This window comes from Pelodiscus sinensis, chromosome 9 (assembly GCF_049634645.1).
Source record: "Pelodiscus sinensis isolate JC-2024 chromosome 9, ASM4963464v1, whole genome shotgun sequence".
NCBI lineage: Eukaryota > Metazoa > Chordata > Testudines > Trionychidae > Pelodiscus > Pelodiscus sinensis.
The window spans coordinates 8,850,038-8,870,162 of record NC_134719.1 but is presented as its reverse complement, the minus strand read 5'-3'; the positions used below and the strand labels follow the sequence as shown (position 1 = coordinate 8,870,162).

General features: G+C 48.5%; 1 protein-coding gene across 3 annotated transcripts in view; it reads right to left on the bottom strand.

Moving 5' to 3' along the window:
• Positions 1-20,125, bottom strand: part of OSBPL9 (oxysterol binding protein like 9) — a 133,295-nt gene that overhangs the window by 51,081 nt on the left and 62,089 nt on the right. For 2 of the 3 annotated variants that reach the window (XM_075935962.1, XM_075935964.1), the window contains exon 5: positions 7,585-7,680. In XM_075935962.1, coding sequence (XP_075792077.1) covers positions 7,585-7,680 — 96 coding nt within the window. Of the gene's footprint in view, positions 1-7,584; positions 7,681-18,127; positions 18,304-20,125 lie in introns of those variants that run through there. The other variant, XM_075935965.1, reaches the window with a different exon arrangement.

The window sequence follows — 20,125 nt, the reverse complement described above, 5'->3', positions numbered from 1 at the left end:
AGCCCTGTTGTTGGGTGTCTTGCGGCTTGAACTGCTTCCTCTCAGACCCGGGGATGTACAGGCCCAGGGTTTTCAAGGTAGCGCGGGAGTCCTTAAGCCTGTGCAACCTTGTATCTGTCTGTTCTGAGTACAGGGCTCCCTGTGTCAAACAGCAGGTCCTGAATGGAGTTCTGTGCCTCTGGGGACAGACCCAAAAGGAGGAGCCAGGCTGCCTACCTCATACAAATGGCTGAGGTCATGGATCGAATGGCTGAGTCCGCAGCTTCCGATGCCGCTTGTAGAACCACCGAGAAACCTGCCTCAACGAGGGCCTAAACTCCTTGCGAGATGCTTCGGGCAAGGGTGCCTCAAATTTTGCCAGCATCCCCCAGGTGTTCACAGCATGTCCTGCGAACAGGGCCTGGGGGTTCACCACCCTCAGCTGGAAGCTGGCTGAGGAGAAGAGCTTTCTCCCGAACAAGCCCAAATATTTGTGGAGTCTTTATTCTTGGGGGTGGGTACTGGCCCTGGCATTTCCTGTAGTTCATGGACACCACCACAAGAAGTTGGGAAGTCGGTAGGTATAAAGGTAATCATGGCCCCCTACCAGGTCAAAATACTTCTGCCGGAATGGAGGAGTGTGCCTGGCAGAGCACCTTGGTAATCTTGGCCACTCCCTCATGCAGGGACAATGCCACCCTACCCAGGCCCACCTGACCCAGAACCCCGAACAACAAGTCCGAGGATTCTTGCACTTCCTCAGCTTGTAGGCTGTTGGCTACCCTCTTGAGTAGATCCTGCGAGTGCTCCTAGGGTACCACTGGGGAGGACGCCACAACCACCTCATCTGGCAGTGAGGAGGAGAAGGCCAGGACCAGCTGGGCTTCCTCACCATGCCGTGACTGGTCCCCTGTGCCTGCCACCTGTTGCGGGGGGGGGGGGGGGCAGGCATGCCCATGTCCCCTTGGGGACTGTGAGGCCCTGGCAGCACTGACAGGGCTTGGGACGCACCAGCAACTAAGAAGGTAACCTGGGGCTGACCCGGAAAGCCCTCAGAAGTCCATAGGCACCATTAAGCCTGCCACTGTGACTGTGGCCACAGCATGCCCTGTGATGGTGCCAGCAGCACCAAAATTGACGGTACCATCTGTTGTGCCATTTTCTGGCTGGGGGGGAATGGAGGCTGCTGTTGACATGATGCTGCTGGAATGGATACTTGCCGATGCCCACAAAGACAAGCAGGAGTAGTGACCTTTCCGGTGCTGGGCTCCACAGTGTCAGGAGAAATAGGATGTGCCTCTGTGGCTATATGAGCTCGGTGCTGGCCAGTATCTGTGACACAGCAAATGGTGCCGGTGCTATGGCGAAGGGTCCCTCCGATGGCAAGTAGAGAGAATCACTATCTACTCGATGCCTGTGGGGCCGGGGGCACATGCCTGCACAGGTCTGCGCACCGAGTCCGGCAATGTAGAAGATCATATATTGTGCCCTGGTGTCTCATGTGCAGACCTATTGGGACTTAGCAGTGTTCTCCTCTCAGATGTGGGAGGGGAATGGGAACAGACTATACTGGGCAATCAAGGACCAAATGGTGGTTTACCCCAGTGCCAGAGCCCCGTTGGTTTCGGGGTGGAACTGGCATGGCACTTATGTCAAGTGCAGCCTGGAAGGCCTCCAGAGTGAAGGCAATACAGATCTCCAATGACGAAGACCCGGACGCCAGGCTTGCTGACCTCTGACCTATCTGTGGGTTGATTGCCCTCCCACCCCCCTTGTCTTTATGAGGGAACTTGTCTCTGCCCAGCTTCCTAGCAGGCCTAGCTGTGGCCGACGAATGGTGCCAAGCCATCAATAATGGAGGTGCACTGCGCACCAAGTCAGTGGAATCCGGTGCCGAGGCCAACCGCTAGTCCAATTATGCTAGCGTGGACTCCATCAAGAGCACTTTAAGCCGAATACTACGCTCTTCAATAGTTCTGGGACAGAAGGACCTGAAAATGCAACACTTGTCCAACACAGCAACGTAAACAGTCAGCATACAGGTCACTAACTGGCATGAGCCTGGGATACCAGAGAATGCGGGACATGCCCAGGGGCAGAGTCTTTCCAGGAAGTTAACAGTTCACAGGTACCTCAGAGTTCGTTAAGGGGAACTTGAATGCAAAGGGAGTGCTTGCTAAAGCCAAAGCTGGAGCACGCTGTTCCAAGCACCTTCTCTGGCAGTAAGAAGGAACTGAGAAGGGCAGAGATGGGGAGTGCCCTATATAGCACGGTATGTGTGCACCACTCCAAGAGGCGCTGGGGACCCCTGCCCCTACGGGTATTGCTTAGGGAAAAACTTCTGGCACCGGTGCACATGGCAGGCGCACACATGTACGTTGAATGGACATGAGCAATCATTTGAAGAAGAACAGGTAACATATTACTGGACAAACATCACTGACATGGTATTTTATAAAATACACTACAGGCAGTCCCCAGGTTACATACAAGATAGGGACTGTAGGTTTGTTCTTAAGTTGAATCTGTATGTAAGTCGGAACTGGCGTCCAGATTCAGCCGCTGCTGAAACTGACCGCCAGTTCTGACTTACATACAGATTCAACTTAAGAACCCCAAGCTTCTCCAAGTCAGCTGCTGCTGAAACTGATCAGCGCTGATTCCAGGAAGCCTGGGGCAGAGCAACTCTGCCTCGGGCTTCCTGTAGTCAGCGCTGGTCAGTTTCAGCAGCGGCTGACTTGGGGACGCCTGGGGCAGAGCAGCTGGGGTGCTGCTGGGTTGCTCCAGTAACACCGCTCCTCGGCGCTACTGGACCAACCCAGCAGCACCCCAGCTGCTCTGCCCCAGGCGTCCTGATTCAGCCACTGCTGAAACTGACCAGCAGCGGCTGAATCAGGACCTGGGGCAGAGCAGCTGGGGTGCTGCCGGGTTGGTCCAGTAGTGCCCAGAGCGGGCGCTGCAGGACCAATCCGCAGCACCCCAGCTGCTCTGCTCCAGGGTCCAAAACAAAAGCCTGGTCTGCTGGGGGGGGCACACTAGCCGCGCCCCCCCAGCAGACCAGGGACACAGGGAGCAGAGCCGCAGCGGCAGCGGGGTGCCGCGCCTCTGAGGCTTTGCTCTGGCAAAGCCTCAGAAGCGCAGGAACCCGCCCGCTGCTGCAGCTTGAGTCCCGGTGCCTGTGGTCTGCTGGGGACCGTCGCCAGCAGACCACAGGCACCGCGACTGAAGCGGCAGCAGCTGCGGGTTCCCGCGCTTCTGAGGCTTTGCTCTGGCAAAGCCTCAGAAGCGCGGGAACCCGCCCGGTGCCCCTGGTCTGCTGGAGACGGTCTCCAGCAGACCAGGGGCATGGGAGCAGCTTACGAACGGGGCTCTCTCGCCCCGGAGCTCGCAGGTAGCAATCCGCTACCTCGACCTCCGGGGCGAGAAAGCCCCATTCGTAAGTGCGGATCCGACATAAGCCGGATCCACGTAAGTCGGGGACTGCCTGTAAAGTACATCTTGAAAGCAGTAAAAAATGCAGTACTCATTTAGTAAATCGATGTAGTAAGCAAGGATGTTAACTAGCGGTTAATTCACTAGTTGATTAGTCGATGGAATTTCCATCAAGTAATCAATAGGCACTTCCGCATTCCACCTTTGAAATGTACAAAGGGCTCCTGTACATTCCAAAGGAGAAATGCGGAACTCTGAGTGCAGCACAGGACCAGTGGGAAGTCCCCCGACACCTGGCTGCATGCGGGCCAGCTTTGAAATGTACAAGAGTCCCCAGCATTTCAAAGTAGAAGCACCCTCCGGAGCCTGGGGTAAGCAGGAGTCTCAGAGTCCCACGCTGGCTCCGGGTTCCATGCTGTGCGGCCAATTTGAAATGCCAGGCTCCGCACTGCATTTCAGCGGAACCTGGGATCAGCTGGGGAAGCTCAGAGCTGACCCTTTGAAACACCAAGGCGGAGTTCAAAGGGCAGCAATGCACAGCTGATCCCTGGCTCAGCTGTGCAGCGCTGCCGCTTTCAAGTACCTTCTCTTCCCCACTCCCCCTTTTGTTGTCTCTATCTGATAGAAGTAATGGGGGGAAGGGGATGGGGGGGGAGGGAAAATCGATTAATCAACTGACTATCCAATAAGCAGGGCTCAACAAATCCGTGTATCTACTCGCCCATGGTGAGTAGATTTCAGCCAGTCGCCCTGTTCACTGGTGGCGTGCGCATGCGCAGTGAGGGTCTGGTGCATGCGCAGTGCGGGGCTGGAGAGTGGATTTTGCCACGGTTTGTCAAGCCTTGCTGATAAGTATTTATTTATTAGATAGTCGACTAGTTCTTAACATCCCTAGTAGTAAGTAGGGATGTTTACAGATAACTGGTTAAATAGTTACCCAATAAGCATCTCTCTTTATGGGGGATGCTTACCAGGTAACTGTTACCCAGTACCAGCCCCACTGCCTGCTGCCCAGCCATGTGTGCAGAGCTGCTCCAGCACTGCTGGGGCACCTGTGTGTGTGGGGATGTGGGGGGGAGCCATGGCAATGGCAGCAGCCTCTGTGGGGGGGAATTGGGGTAAGGATCAGCTGGGCTGGAGATTCTAGCCTGGCCCCAGCGAGCATGGGGGCCTCTCCAGCCTCTGAAGCGTGCCCTCCCTCCCCCGTTTCATCAGTCATATGTAGTGTTAGCAACCAATTAAACAGGATTTTACATCCCTTGCTGTAAGCAGTTTAAGACAGATATCTGTGACTCCTGAATATACTTTTCTGCCCCCAAAAGATATACTCTTGAAATTATTTTGAAGACGTTCTATGGTCTATTATACAAAAAATCAAACTAAATGATCCAAGTAGTCCCTTCTGACCTTAACATCTATGCCAAAATGCTAAACAAAAAAGAAAAAAAGGAACGGCACTTTGGCCATTAAACCTCACAAATCTGACTTATGAGAAAGAGAAAAAAAAACTTATGAATTCTATTTCAAGACCAAATGACACCTCACAAATAGAATTCCACTTATGCCCTAGAGACAGACAATTCTTTTCCTTTAGATTTGAACTTTCCTGTTCAATGCTTAGAACATTTGCATGACCTTACAATTTTATACTGTTAAGTATTAATCTGCTCCTACAAAGTAAAAGAATGTAAAGGCAGCTAATTTATATTATTACTAAGAGTCCAAGAATGCACCTAATTTGCATACAATCTTAATTTGTCGATATCAAAAGGGAAAAAAAGTCATTTGCATTTGTAACTTCCTTAAGAGATTAGTTAAAATTGTTTATTTACATGCACCAGCAATTAAAACTGGAGGTTAATCACAATTGTTCTTACTCTGCAGAGAGAGAGGGTTAAGAGGGACAAAGAGTGCATTTTATGTCTCAACTGATCAACCTTTGCTTTCAGACTGCTTTTTATATATTACTACCACACATCAAAGATTTACTCAGCCACGCACACCATGTTCTCCCTGAAAGAGGACTGGGAAAGCAGGGGGGGAAGTCTGAAAATTTTTTGTTTTCTATGTTACTTTCAGGTACCAAATTTAATAAGATATTGAAAAGAAACATAGGAACACCAAATGCAATCTTCTGTCTAAAACTCAATGTGTCACTTTGCCCATCTTTACCTCTTCTCTGGTGCCATATCTCTCTTTCCCTCAAATACTGATATCTTCTTCTGAAAAACCCTTTGCCTTTGTTTCTGGAAGTCTCTCCCATCCTTTGTTTCTGTTTTGCTTTCCCTCAACTATGAGCTATGACAAAAGACTGAAAGAATTTTAGGAGGAGGGAGAAAAATTGTTCTCCTTGGCCTCTGAGAATAGAACAAGAAGCACTGGGCTTAAACTGCAGCAAGGGAGGTTTAGGTTGGACATTAGGAAAAACTTTCTAACTGTCAGGGTGGTCAAACACTGGAATAAATTGTCTAGGGAGATTGTGAAATCTCCATCACTGGAGATATTTATAAGTGGGTTAGCTAGACATCTATTAGGGATGGTCTAGACCAGCATTTCTCAACCAGTGGTACGAGTACCCTTAGAGGTACTCGAGAGAAGTCTGGGGGTACATCAACACAACTGAAATTTGGAGAAAAGTGAATTTTTGTTAAGTTTTACAGAATTTTATTATTTTTGTACTTTTTACACCCAAAAATTGTCATCGCCTGCCCAGCTATGATTAAATTGTTTAAACAAATGTGTTGCAATAGTAGAAAAAAAATTGTGCATCTGAAAACTGTAGGTACAGAGGGTACTTTTTTTTTTTTTTTAAAGGGGTACTTTATTAAAAAAAGGTTGAGAAACACTAGTCTATATGGTGCTTGGTTCTGTCGTGGTGGCAGGGGACTGGACTCAATGGCCTCTCGGAGTCCCTTTCAGTTCTTGTGTTCTGTGATTCTATGATGTGTTTCCATCTTTTCTTCAGTCACCCTCAGGAGGTCACTGAAGAGAACAATCCTTTCCTCCAAAGATAAGGGCTGCCTGTGATGATCTCTGCTGACACAAGAGCAAGGAGCAAAGCTTCATCCTAAATTTTTAGACCTTGGGCCAACTCTTACTCTGTATGTCTCCCTCATCCAGCTCCACCGTAGTAGTGCACATACACCTTTCTCTACTGCAAAACTAAATTTGTGCTGATGGTCTCACACACAGAGCTTGCCCAGTAATATCAGCAAGAGAAGCAGAACTTAAATGAAGCAGCGTTAATCAGTTTTATCTGCTGGGTTAGGGGAAAATGTTGTAGGCAGAAAATGTCAAAAGTGTCATCTTCTGCTGTTTCCAATAGCGTGGTGGGAGATAGGAGTTTGTCATTCCTCATCTCTAGCTCCTAACTTCAAAAACACATCAGCAGAAGACAAGTAGTCCATATGTACTGCTCCTACTTGACGAAGGGTAAATTGCTCTATCAGAATCACACAAATACAGCAGCAAAATGTTCTCAGTTGCCAGCAACCCAAGTTGAGCACTATGTGCAGGAGCAACAGCAAAGGTGGGATTCCTCTACAGGGGAAAAATTAAATGTGATGGGCAAGATGATAATTCTAAGAATTCCACTACAAATTTAAACTCATTTATTTAAGCCATCTCTGCCAATTCCCCAACACTGAATTTAACAGAAAGCAGATTTTCCTAATGATTGTTAGACTACCTGTTTTGAAAGAAGTCTACATTTAAAGTTTGCTACTCCCATTTTCTAACTCAGTTTTACTTGAGTGATACATGGTTCCAAAATATCCATTCATCTCAAATTCAACATACCGGTAGTTGTTATGTCTGTCTTTTCATTGTTACTTTTTGTAATTTTCTTTTTTCCAAAAAACATATTCCTTTCTACGGCAGATCAAGAGGAAAAAAGAGCTTTGTCATTAGCAAGCTCCAGGGATGAAAAATCCTTAAGCGTCTGACAGGCTTCTCATGTGGTCACATACGCCTTAACTAATCCATTCCATCTCTTCTACTTTTTCCATGTCATAAGACTGTCTTCTCTGATACTGCATTGCAGTTCTGAAATATGGGAAATTCCCCACCACAGCTGACAAAGGGCCTGACTGAGACAAGTTCCAGAGGAGACCCAAAAAAGTACCCAACATTAGCCATTCTCTTTATAGGTGCACAAGAGTTAATTCAACATACCTTCAATTGGTCTATCAAGATCTGTAAATAAGCATCAGCCTCTGTAAGTTTCTTATCAAAATCCTGAACACTGGGAACAAATCCTGGATCCACACCCTACGTATAAGAGAGAGACACACAAATCAAATCTATAATAGTGTTTGAGCAATTTACTTATTATATTTATTCATAACTGAAGAACAATAAATGAAGACTACCTTATTTCTGTATATCACATTGCATACATGTCAGGCTACTTCAAGCACAAGATAGTTTTCTTTTGTAATACAAGTGATGCACAACATGGTAACATCCACCGATTACCATTACTCTTCTCTGGTGTATGTAAGATTACTGTATGACCATACTAGCAGATGTAATTATAGTTACTAAAAGATTTATTTTTCATGTAGACATTTCAATTTCATTTGAAACAAAAGTATCAAAGAAACAAGTTTCCCGTTTCAGTGCCAAATATATACCACCAAATACCATTACACTGACTATGCTAGTCAACCAGTACAGCTGTTGGATAAATGTCCTTATAACAGCTGAAGAAGTACTTTTAACAACCAAAAGCTAGCTTGATTCACAGATGAGTAGCCAAAGAATGAAAAAACATGAATACTGAACTAACCTCTCACTATTAGAAATGGTAGCTCCTGAAAAACATTTCAGCCTCAGTAGGACAGCTGGGAAATTTAAGTCCAATTGTTAACTCCTTCTGAATGTGTAGTAATTAGTGTAACTATTACCGTACATAAAAATTCCAATTGCAACAGACACATGTAAATGTATTTATTTTTCCTGACTTCTGCTTTTAATTTGTCCACTATGAAGTTAAATTAACTAAGTTCATATTTAATATTTTTCTTTCTTAAACTGAAATGGGGTTAAAATAACTGTTCCAAACTGAAATACCACATATTTAATGGAAAAAGGAAAGGCAAACAGATTTGTGACATTTAGTACTTCTCTTTTTGTGCACGTGACAGATTTACACACCATGCGTTTCTTCTCTCCCACCCCTCCAGGTAGAAAATAAGCTTTTTCAGCATATTGAAAGAGTTACAACTAGCAGATTTGATGGTGCAGAGTGTGTTATTTTTCCCAACCGTACCCAATGTAGAAAGTTAAGCCTGTCCCAAAGTTTTATTTATACATCATCATCCTTACAGATCGACAAGAAAACATACCTAACCGGAAGAACTTTACAATGTATACCAAGACAAATGACAAAAAATTAGAAAAACGTGGAGGAATAGGAAGAAAAAAGGACAGACAAATGTTACTACAGTAACATAATATGGAAGTTGTGATTACTAATTAATAGCTCTTATTAAATCCACAACCATAAAAAATACGTCAGACTATGAAATCTGGTCTTGTGTGCTTTTAACCTGTAGTATAGATTGTTGCTGGGGGACGGGGAGCAGTGTGTCTCAAACTGGGGGTCCTGACCCAAAAGGAGATATGGGGGGATACAATATTATTGTAATGGGGGTTGGGTATTGTCACCCTTATTTCTACACTGCATTCAGGACTGGATAGCCAGAGTGATGCCAATAAAAAAAACTTCAAAACCTCATAACACAAAGAAAAGAAATAAGTGAACAATGTCAATCTTGGCGTAAATCAGTACAGGCAGTCCCCGGGTTACGTACAAGATAGGGACTGTAGGTTTGTTCTTAAGTTGAATCTGTATGTAAGTCGGAACTGGCATCCAGATTCAGACACTGCTGAAACTGACCGCCAGTTCTGACTTACATACAGAATCAACTTAAGAACCCCAGGCGTCCCCAAGTCAGCTGCTGCTGAAACTGATCAGCAGCTGATTCCAGGAAGCCCGGGGCAGAGCAACTCTGCCTCGGGCTTCCTGTAGTCAGCGCTGGTCAGTTTCAGCAGAAGCTGACTTGGGACGCCTGGGGCAGAGCAGCTGGGGTGCTGCTGGGTTGCTCCAGTAGCGCCGCTCCTCAGTGCTACTGGACCAACCCAGCAGCACCCCATCTGCTCTGCCCCAGGCGTCCTGATTCAGCCGCTTCTGAAACTGACCAGCAGCGGCTGAATCAGGACCTGGGGCAGAGCAGCTGGGGTGCTGCCCGGTTGGTCCAGTAGTGCCCAGAGCGGCGCTGCAGGACCAATCGGCAGCGCCCCAGCTGCTCTGCCCCAGAGTCCAAAACAAAAGCCTGGTCTGCTGGGGGGGGGGGAGCTCACTAGCTGCGCCCCCCGCCCCCCCCCAGCAGACCAGGGACACAGGGAGCAGAGCCGCAGCGGCTGCGGGGTGCCGCGCCTCTGAGGCTTTGCTCTGGCAAAGCCTCAGAGGCGCGGGACCCCCCCGCGGCTGCGGCTTCAGTCCAGGTGCCTGTGGTCTGCTGGGGACCGTCCCCAGAGCAAAGCCTCAGAGGCGCGGGGAACCGCCGCTGCTGCCGCTTCAGTCTGGGTGCCTGTGGTCTGCTGGGGACGGTCCCTAGCAGACCACAGGCACCCAGACTGAAGCGGCAGCAGCGGCGGTTCCCCGCGCTTCTGAGGCTTTGCTCTGGCAAAGCCTCAGAAGCGCGGGAACCGCCCGGTGCCCCTGGTCTGCTGGAGACGGTCTCCAGCAGACCAGGGGCACCGGAGCAGCTTACTAACGGGGCTTTCTCGCCCCGACCTCCGGGGCGAGAAAGCCCCGTTCGTAAGTGCGGATCCGACATAAGTCGGATCCGCGTAAGTCGGGGACTGCCTGTAATGGGATTTACTTGTGACACTGATCTGGTATTTTCTACAACTTTAATAAAAAAATTGCTTCATGGCTAAAGGAAGAAGACACTATCTAGCAGACAGTACTGCCTTACAGTAACTCAAACATTCTGAAATGATAGTTCATGACTATGTATCAAACTTAGTTGAGCTACAGAAGATTTCTGGTAAAGACACTGCACTACTATATACCTTTAACATGACAGCACAGAATACTGTGCAAGAGTAGTCTTTATATCACTTACAATTGCTAATTTTACTGCAGTCGCAATTCAAAATATTACAATGTGAATAGCATGGTATTTAGATCATTACCTATGCTGATAGGAAGAGCTGTCCCATTGTCATAGGTAATCCACCTCTCAAACAGGTAGTATCAAGGTCAATGAAAAAATCTGCAGGACATACAGCTGTCTACACCAAGGACTTAGGTTGGTATAGCTAAGTCTCTCAGGCGTGCGGATTTTTCATTACCTTAATTGGAGAAGTAAACTTTCTTGCTAACATCATCTCAAATTTTGCATACCAGAAGACAAAGGAGGCAAAGTATGTGCATCAGCACCACAAACACACTGCTTTTATGAGCAGCTTCATACAATCCTAGGAGGACCAAACCAATCCTAGCTAGGGGGGACCCAAAGCAGTCTGAGAATTCCAACTAAGACACTCCTCTGGCAGCCTCGGGAAGCAGTGTGAAGGACGGTGTGAATGAGCAAGGAGGAGGAGAAGGGTCAGCAGGCGAATGAAGCATTCAATCTCACTGACAGCCAAGACCTTTTTATAACTTTGGAGACAATCCCCTCCCTCCCAGGTCATCTCACTGTCGACTCCTGATGGCGGGGAGGGCACTTCTGGTGAGTTCACATTTTTTAATTGTTACAACTGAGTTAAGGCAATTGAGTGTGATCTGTGGCTGCCATTCTGCCTACACAGCAAGGACTCCCTGGAACAACTTGTTAACATGTCTGACAAAGAAGCGGGAATCCTCCCTACACCTCTCCATAAAGCCGTGCTCACCAACCGGTCAATCGCGAGGCCTCAACCAGTCGATCGCGAGGCGTTTGAGCCCCCCTATTTCCTCCCCACCCCCGAGAAGCCCCACTATCTACCTCCAGCGAAAATGGAGGTAGTGCCGGTTTCCCACAGGGTGGACAGAAGTCCTGCAGCTTCGCGCCACTTCCAGGTGTTCCAGAAGTGCGCTGTCTCCTCCCCTCCCTAAGTTCTTTGGCATGCTGGGAACTTGCCGGGAGGGGGAGGGGGAGTCCCCAGAGGAGGCACACGGGGGCTTCCCTGTGCCGCGGGAGGGGGCGTCAGCCCTGGAGGAGGTGTGGGGGGGGGGGGTTTCCTGCGCCACGCGAGGGGGAATTTGGGCCCGGAGGGGGCCCGTGCGCGTGTGGTGGACAAGGCTTCTCTGTGCCGCAGGAGGGGTGAGTCGGTCCCAGAGAAGGCGCACGCGGGGGCTTCCCTCCTCTGCGGGGCAGGGCGGAGTCCTGGGAAGGGGGGCTTCCTGCCCCCACTGGCACCCTGTCCCCTGTTGCAGAACCCTATCCCCTCCACCTGGCACCCTCTCTCCTGCTCCCCCCTCGCACCCTGTCCCCTGCTGCAGAACCCTATCCCCTCCACCTGGCACCCTCTCTCCTGCTCCCCCCTCGCACCCTGTCCCCTGCTGCAGAACCCTATCCCCTCCACCTGGCACCCTCTCTCCTGCTCCCCCCTCGCACCTTGTCCCCTGCTGCAGAACCCTGTCCCCCTCCCCTCATCCCCTCTCTCCTGTTCCCGACTGGCACCCTGTCCCCTCCCCCCAGCACTCTGTCCCCTACTGCAGAACCCTGCTCCCACCCCAGCACCCACTAGCACCCTTCCCCAGTACCATGTCCCCTGCTCCTATCAGCATAGTTGGGACCACTTTAGTGAGCCTTGGGGTTTTTTGGAGAGGAGGTTGGGTTTTTTTGCATCTCCCTTGTGCGGCCCTAACTGACTTTTCTGTGGGTCAGTGACCCCTGACTCAAAACAGGTTCCCTGCCCTTCTCATAAATAAAGACAATGCAGAAACTTTTTGTGTTTAACACAGTATTTTATTTAAAAATGAAGCCTGGCCAAAAAAAAAACCCCAATTGGGGCCAACCCCCCATCTGGCCACAGCATTATAACACTCCTGAACCCCCCAGACTCTAGATCTGAGCCTATCATATACTGAAACCCTCTGCCCTGAGCCCCTCACATACCCCAACCCAAATTCCTGCATCCTCACAGCCACAAGCCTGTGGCTTGCTTAGTACTGCAACCTTCCATCTGACCCCAACACTCCCCAGCATGGAGTCCCCTCCCCGAGCCAGCATCCCCTTCACCTCCTCCTCCTGCATCCAGATTTCCTCCCAGAGCTTGCTCCTCTCACCCCTTCCCACAACCAAATCCCTCATTTCCACCCCAGAGCCCACACATCTTGTCTCAACCCAGTGAGGGTATGGCTAGACTGCAGGAGTTTTTCCAGGATTCCAGATATATCCTGGAAAAACTCTTCCGCATCCAGGGATGCATTTGTTCTTATGCTCTTTCAGTAACCCCTATATTCCTCATTCCACGAGGAATAAGGGGGATTCCAAAAGAAGGGTTTTTTCTAAAATTTGGTCCAGTCTAGACAGGCCAAATGTTGGAAAAATCTCTTCCTACATAAGAATTGGGAAAAAAGTGGCAGTGTAGAGTGTATAAGGGCTGTGGATAGCAAGTGATGGAGAGGAGGAGAATAGAGAGGGCGGGGCTTCAAGGAAGGGGTGGGGTCTTGGGGGAAGGGTGGGGCAGTAGATCTTCGCTTATTCTGAGATTTAAAAAGTGATTTTGAGTGTAAAAAGGTTGAAGACCACTGCCATAAAGCTTTCATAAAGGGAATTCTTTCATCCCTCTCACAAGGTTTCTGGGGAGGCTGCCCTATTCCATCCTCCATAGCAGGACCTCTTTCCACAAGCCAGCAGTAAGTGGCCTGGTATCATTGCAGCACAAAACATTGCAGTATAAAAGTCCAGGTTTCTGGCGCATACACTCTCAGTCCACATGTTTCGGAGAAAACTGGTATCTCCAGGGCTGTTGCTACACTTCAAAGGCAAAAGCGATGCAAGGAGCACTGTGCCAGCGGGAGACTGACTGAGTCCCCCGCTGGGTCCTTGCTCTCCCCAGCGTTTCAAAGCGGCAGTACCGCGTTGAACCTGGGGTCAGTCCCCCGCTGACACCAGCTCCACGCAGCACTGCCACTCTGAAGCTTCCCCTCTTCTTCTTTCTGATAGAGGAAGCAAGGGGGGGAAGGAGAGCAACTAGTCAACTAGTGTATCAATTATCTGATAAGCTTTTGCTTCTCAGATAGTAGACTAGTCTTTCACATCCGACAGTAAACCTCTGTTTTTTCATTCCCAATGAAACATGGTTTGAGCCCCTGCCCTGCCTCTAGTCTCCTACCTGCAGGATCCTGTGGGAATAGAAAATTGTATCCTTCCTGGCAAACAACGGGTGACAAACACATGGTCATCATGTGAGTTCCTGCCCTGCCACCATGGTACCATGGGCCCGCCTCTGCAAATGCAGATACTTGTCTATCTGCAGGAACTACTATTTGCAAGCACTGTCACATATGCATTCGAAGCAGAAGCAAGAGGGTGAGACCTGACCTCCGCCTTAACATGCCTGTCACCAAACTGAGACAAGCTGCTCCCAAGATCTCTGACATACCTGCTGCATAATGGGTACTTAAAAACGTAACTGTGGCCCTGTACATAAGACATGACTATTGTCTAGGGACAAGACTTCCTTTATGTTAGAGATTAGATTCTACATTCCAAAATGTACCTCCTGTAAAGCCTGCCCTTCACTTTTCATTACAGCAGGAACAGCAGTACGCCTGCTGCATACTTACCCAGATCTGGCTCCTCCAACTATTAGGCTACCACACATCCATTTTTGGTTCAATGAGCAAATGCAATCTGCACACTTGGACAGGGCACGTTTAAGTGAGTGGAGGCAAACACTGCTGCAGGAGATGTGAGTGAAGTATGAGGACAAGAGAGCTTGGAATACGAAGTGAAGACACAGGAGAATACCTTGATGGACGTGACAGAGCTGATGATGCGCATGGTGGACTTAAAGGACAGTCAGATGCACAGGTACCCCCTCCGGCCTATGCTGACCCATGTTCCCTCATCACCAAGTTATACAGTCTCCTTTCCCAGGGGCCCTAGAACATGGTGTGTCAAGGGCAACCTCACACTCAACCCCCAAGGATATGCTCTGGAACAAAAGGCTGTCCTTCTCAGACTTGTCTGATTGCTGCACAAGAGGACTCTAATACATCGCCTTCCCTACTCTCTCTCCTGAAGATCCCAACCTGAACTCCTTTATTGCCCGTTTCCTGTCCTCCCCCCCCCAAAAAAAAAACCCCAACAATTTATCAACAACAGTAACTTTATTGCTTCTGTTAAAGGGGGCAGAGAGTTTACAGGCAAGCACATTTAATGCAGTGTGCACCTCATTAAGAGCAACACACATGACTGTCATATCACTGTATGGCCATTCACAAAGCTGTTTTTCAAAGCCTCTCTGATTTATAGCAGTGTTTCTCAACCTTTTTTCATTAAGTATCCCTTTAAAAAAAATTATAAGTACATTCAGTATCTACAGTTTTCAGACACTTTTTTTTCTGCCATTGCAACACATTTGTTTAAACAACTTAAACATTGCGTGGGCAATGAAATTTTTGGGTGTAAAAAGTATATAAATAATGAAATGCTGTAAAACTTAAAACAAAAATTCACTTTTCTCCAAATGTCAGTTGTGTTGACATACCCCCAGACTCCTCTCGAGTACCCCTAATGGTACTCATACCACTGGTTGAGAAACGCTGATTTATAGCGCCCCCTGATGTGCTCTCTTTATTGCTCTGGTGTCTGGCTGCTCATAATTACTGGCTAGGGGCTGTGCCTCAACCTCCCCTACAGCCTGCCATGTATCCTTCCCCTTTACCCTCACAAATACCATGGAGCACACAACAGGCTGCCACTAAAATCGGAATGTTCCTTTCACTGAGATCTAACCACAATTAACTGCAAAACCTTCCCTTTTAAGTGTCCAGAAGCACCTTCTACCACCATTCTGCACTTGCTTAGCCTGTGGCTGAACTGTTTCTTATTGCGGTCCAGGCTACCTGTGTACTACGGATGCCGATGTGTAGACAACTACACAATTAACCAATAAAGCCTCATCTTATTGGTTCATCTTGTTGACTACACGCATTCCTCCCCCCTGCTGCCTCTGCATCCCACAGAGCAGCCTCTGTCCGTGGCAAGCCTGGGCCCACCACAGACAAGGGCTCCTGTCATGGAACAGCCTCTATTCATGGGTAGCTCTGACCCTCCACGGAAAGAGGCTGCTGCCACCCTGCACTGCTGCCTCTGTCTCAGAGGCAGCAACATTGGGCAGCCAGCAACTTTGAACTGGTTTTTAAACTGACTCCCCTCAAGGACCAGCTCCTCCCATCTGCCACCCCACCCTGCTTCCTCTGATACAGGGCGGCAGGGGGCTCCCCAGGAGTGATGCCAGAGTGCACTAGCTACTGGGTCCATCTCCGAGGACTATCGAATAGTTGTGTAACCATTAAGACTTCATGAGATTACACACCTATTCAATTATACGACATCTAATATCCTTACTGCGTACAGCTTTATGAGGCATGAACAAAGAGTAGGCTGTGTTGCCAAATATTACTATTGGCATTTCAATGCCTCTGGTGGTAATTTTCTGGTCTGAGAAGAAATTTCTAACTTGCAGTGTTCTGAAGAGGCAGGAACTCCTAAAGACGCATGCATCATTCACCATTCCGAACCATCCCATGTTGATGTCAGTGAAATGGCCCTTGAGATGCATTTCAGCACATGCAGCACCATCGTAAAGTATTTCTTGAGGTTTACGTACTCTTTGGCTAGGCTGTCAGGGTGCCAAGTTAGGGATATGCATTCCCATCTATCATCCCACTGCAGTTAAGGAACCCCATCGCAGCAAAGCCCTTCACTATTACCTGCACATTTCCCAAAGCCACTACCCTTCCCAGCAGAAAGATATTGACTATATTAGCTACTTGGATCACAGCAGCCCCCGCTGTAGATTTCCCCATGCCAGATTGGTTCCCAACTGACTGGCAGCTGTCTGGCATTGCAAGATTCCACAGCGCTATTGCCATTTGTTTCTTAGTTGTCAGAGCCGGTCTTATGCTGGTATTGTTGTGCATCAGGGCAGAGAAAACAATTTGCAAATTTCCATGAAAGTGGCCTTAGGCTACTGCTGATTGTCCCCCAGTCACATAACTATACGGTTCCACCAGTCTGGCATATGCGCAGATAACCAGGGATAAGAGTAGTCTATAGACCACTGAACAGGTAAAAAGACAGCATAAACTAAGAAAGAACTGAGCCATGAACAAACTGAATAAACAAATTCTATCCTGATATGTCAGACAAACAGCAATACTTTTAAAAAAAATTCTACAGAAGGGAGAGGATAAAACTTGTGTATAATTTTTTCATAAAGTTTTACAGAAAAAATATTCTAAAATTATTCCCATACTTTATCCCCAACACATGGTGTAAAGGAAGATGAAAAAATTGCACTGACAAGACTAACATCAGGCCAGGTCTACGCTAGCACATTAGCTTGGCATAACTACATGAAAAATTCACTCCTCTGAGCAGTGTGGTAATGTCAACAAAGCCCTCATTTAGACGGAGCAATCTGACATGTAGACAAAACCTAGTTATAACCTCTCAGGGCTTGTCTGCACTGTCAAGTTAGCCAGCTAAAGCTTCCTCGCTCAAGGGAGTAAAAAATCACCCCCCTGCACACAGCAAGTTTCAGGAACTTGCCAGCACAGACAAGCTCCCAGTGCTGGGAGCTAAGCCCCTCACCTACACACCTAAGCACTAGAGTGATGCTGCTGTGTCACTGTAGCGTTTTAAGTACCGACAAGCCCTAAAACACACTTCCCCAGGTCTCTCTCATCCTCTTATGCTTGTTTCCTTTTAAAGGTTTGTGCCACTAGTAGACATTCATACCTAGCTTTTAGTGTTAACTTTTCAGAGCTCTATAATAGGTACTGACTTTTTCCACTTTGCACAAAAAGCTCACTTCTGGCATGGCAAACTTGAAGAATCCTGAGTCAAAAATTAAGTAAATGTTTTCTGCTTTATTAAGACAAGAAATTAAAAGTTGGATTGAGAAAGAGGAAGTGTCTAGTAGACATAAAGGGACACTAGGGCAAAAAATAAGTTTTTAAAACAATGTTTTTATTAAAAAAAAATCTTTCCACATTTAATTGTAATTTCAACTAAAATAATTCTACAGCAAATAATCCCTCATATGCTGTTTAAAAGCCAAACTGAAAGAAATGCAAAATGACAACAGTGCACAGATAGTCCCTAAAGCAAAGGCATTCCTTGAAAACAAACAATCGCTACCACATATCTCCTTTACGTTCACAGAACACCCCCTTAAATACCGAAGCGCGGCAAAAGAAACCCGGCAATAACTGGAGCCGCAAATGAAAGTTATTTTCCCAGGAGTTCCTACGAGCGGAGGAAACACTCGGCCCCGGTTTTCTTCCCGTGTCGAGCGGGACCAGCCGCACTCGCGCCTTGTGGTGAGCTCTCGGGCTGGGTCCCTCCTACCTGACAGACTCGCCGCCCGCCAGCTGCGCGGGGGACTGGCGGCGAGAGCTGCGCCACAAGGGGAGCGGGAGCTGGGGACCCCCGCACCTGCAGACCCCGCGGCGGGGGCAAAGCCCCCCCGTACTCACAGCGGCCATTCTCCGCCCGGCGGCTCCGCCTCCCGCTGGGCGCGGGGTGGGGAGCAGCCCCCGGCCGCCGCCACACGCTGCTCGGCGTTGACCTCGGAAGCAAGGCGGCTCCCGATTGGCTGCGGGTCAGACGCCTGCCCCCACCCCGAGCGAGCGGCGGTTGGGGGAGGGGCGGCGGAGTTGGCCGTTCTCCCCCCTCCCCCGACCCCGGCGCGCTCCCGGCGCAGGGCAGAGCCCCTCCCGCCCAGGAGGTGACATCCGGCTCCCCTGAATCCCGCCGGCGACTGCTCCTCACACGGCTGAGCTCAGGCACGTGACTGGGCTCCGCGAGCGCAAACCGGCCCGCGACAGAGCCCGGGCCCGTCGCTCCCCGCGCAGCAGCGGGGTAACAGCGAGAAGCGCCGCCTGCGGGCTGCCCGGGGTCCGGCCTGGCCTCCACCCGCACCGAGCGCACGCGGCCTAGGCCTCCTTTCGCCCTTGCCTGCGGGTGGCGACAGAGGCTCCGCCCCGGCTGTTTCCCGGGCACGTTGCTCTCGCCCCTGCCCTCGCTACGAGGGGAGCTGCGGCAACACAAGTGGGAGGAGAGGGACGAACATCTGCGGTACTTGTAGTTGGCTCAAGCACCAACAGGAACCCCCTAGCCGCGCTCCTCCCTCACCCCCAGGTCTCAAGAAGGACCACAAACCGAACGAGGTGTAACAGGCCAGAGAAGAAACTTTTCAATAAGGGGGTGTCCATAAATGAGGCAAGCGGGAATGGAAGAGACCTTGTGTGCATGGAACACAAACAAGGGTAGTCGGTCTTGGAAAAAAAAATCCACCCAAACGTGTTAGAGCAATTATGGACAAACAGCCTGTAGCGATATCTCAGGGTTTGCTACAACCTATAGGAGCCTTGTCTGCAGTTAAGACGTAAAGCTTTGTTAGATGTGGTAGTTACCTTGATCCAATTTACATAAACCACCTGAAAGTCTGGACAAACAAGACAAGCTTCTTTAGCAAATGCCTAATTGGTCCAGTCCAGTTGAAGTGCTTGATAAAGTATTGCATGTCTGCCTTTGTCTTGAGGAGCTTTAGGAGATGTTCCTTAGATCAAGTCAGCAAATACAGTGTGACAAACCTTTAAATCCTTATGTAAACAGAGGCTAAAGCAGGGGTGGGCAGGATCTGGCAACAAACAAAAATGACACCCTGCAGAATATTCCCTTCCTGACACCTACAACTAGGTCTCTGAAAACCTGAAACATGAGCTTTTAGCAAGCTAGGACAAACTGAGACCCAGGACTGGGAAGTCTTGTCTGCTACTATCACAAGCACCACACTCATTCACTGCATTCAGAAATCTGTCCAACTCTCTTGAAATTAAATTCTTGGGCCTCACAACTCTTGGATGGTGAGAAACTCTAAATTTCCAGCTAAAATTTGTTCATGGCCTGTTCTTGTGCACACATTATTCTTTAGCATACATAGCTTTTCACCCTCCCTGATATTTACCTCTGTAGCTTATTTACAGAGCGTAATGGCCTTATTTTTTGCTATACTAAACTAGCCAAACTTTTATAGGATCTTCTCATTAGATAGATCCTCCATTCCCCGATCATCCTAGTAACACTTCTCTGCACCTATTTCTATTTAAATTCATCTTCCTTGAACATGGGTGATTACAATGGTACACAGTATTTCATGTGTGGTCTCATCAGTGCCTTGTGTAGTAATTTTATATAGTATAGTAATTCTGTATGGTTGTTAGAAATGCCTCATGGGATACATCCTAGGATCCCATTTGTCTTTTTCACAGCCGCATCACATTGGTGGCTCACAGCCATCCTGTGATCAACCCACACTTCCAGCTTTCTCTTCTCTGCTATCACCTTCAACTGATGAGGTCCCAGTTTGTAACAGAAATTATTGTTAATAGAACATAAGTGCATGATTTTGCACTTTATACCACTGAATTTCATCCTACTCCCCACTCTCTTTAGAGCATAAGAACGGCCAT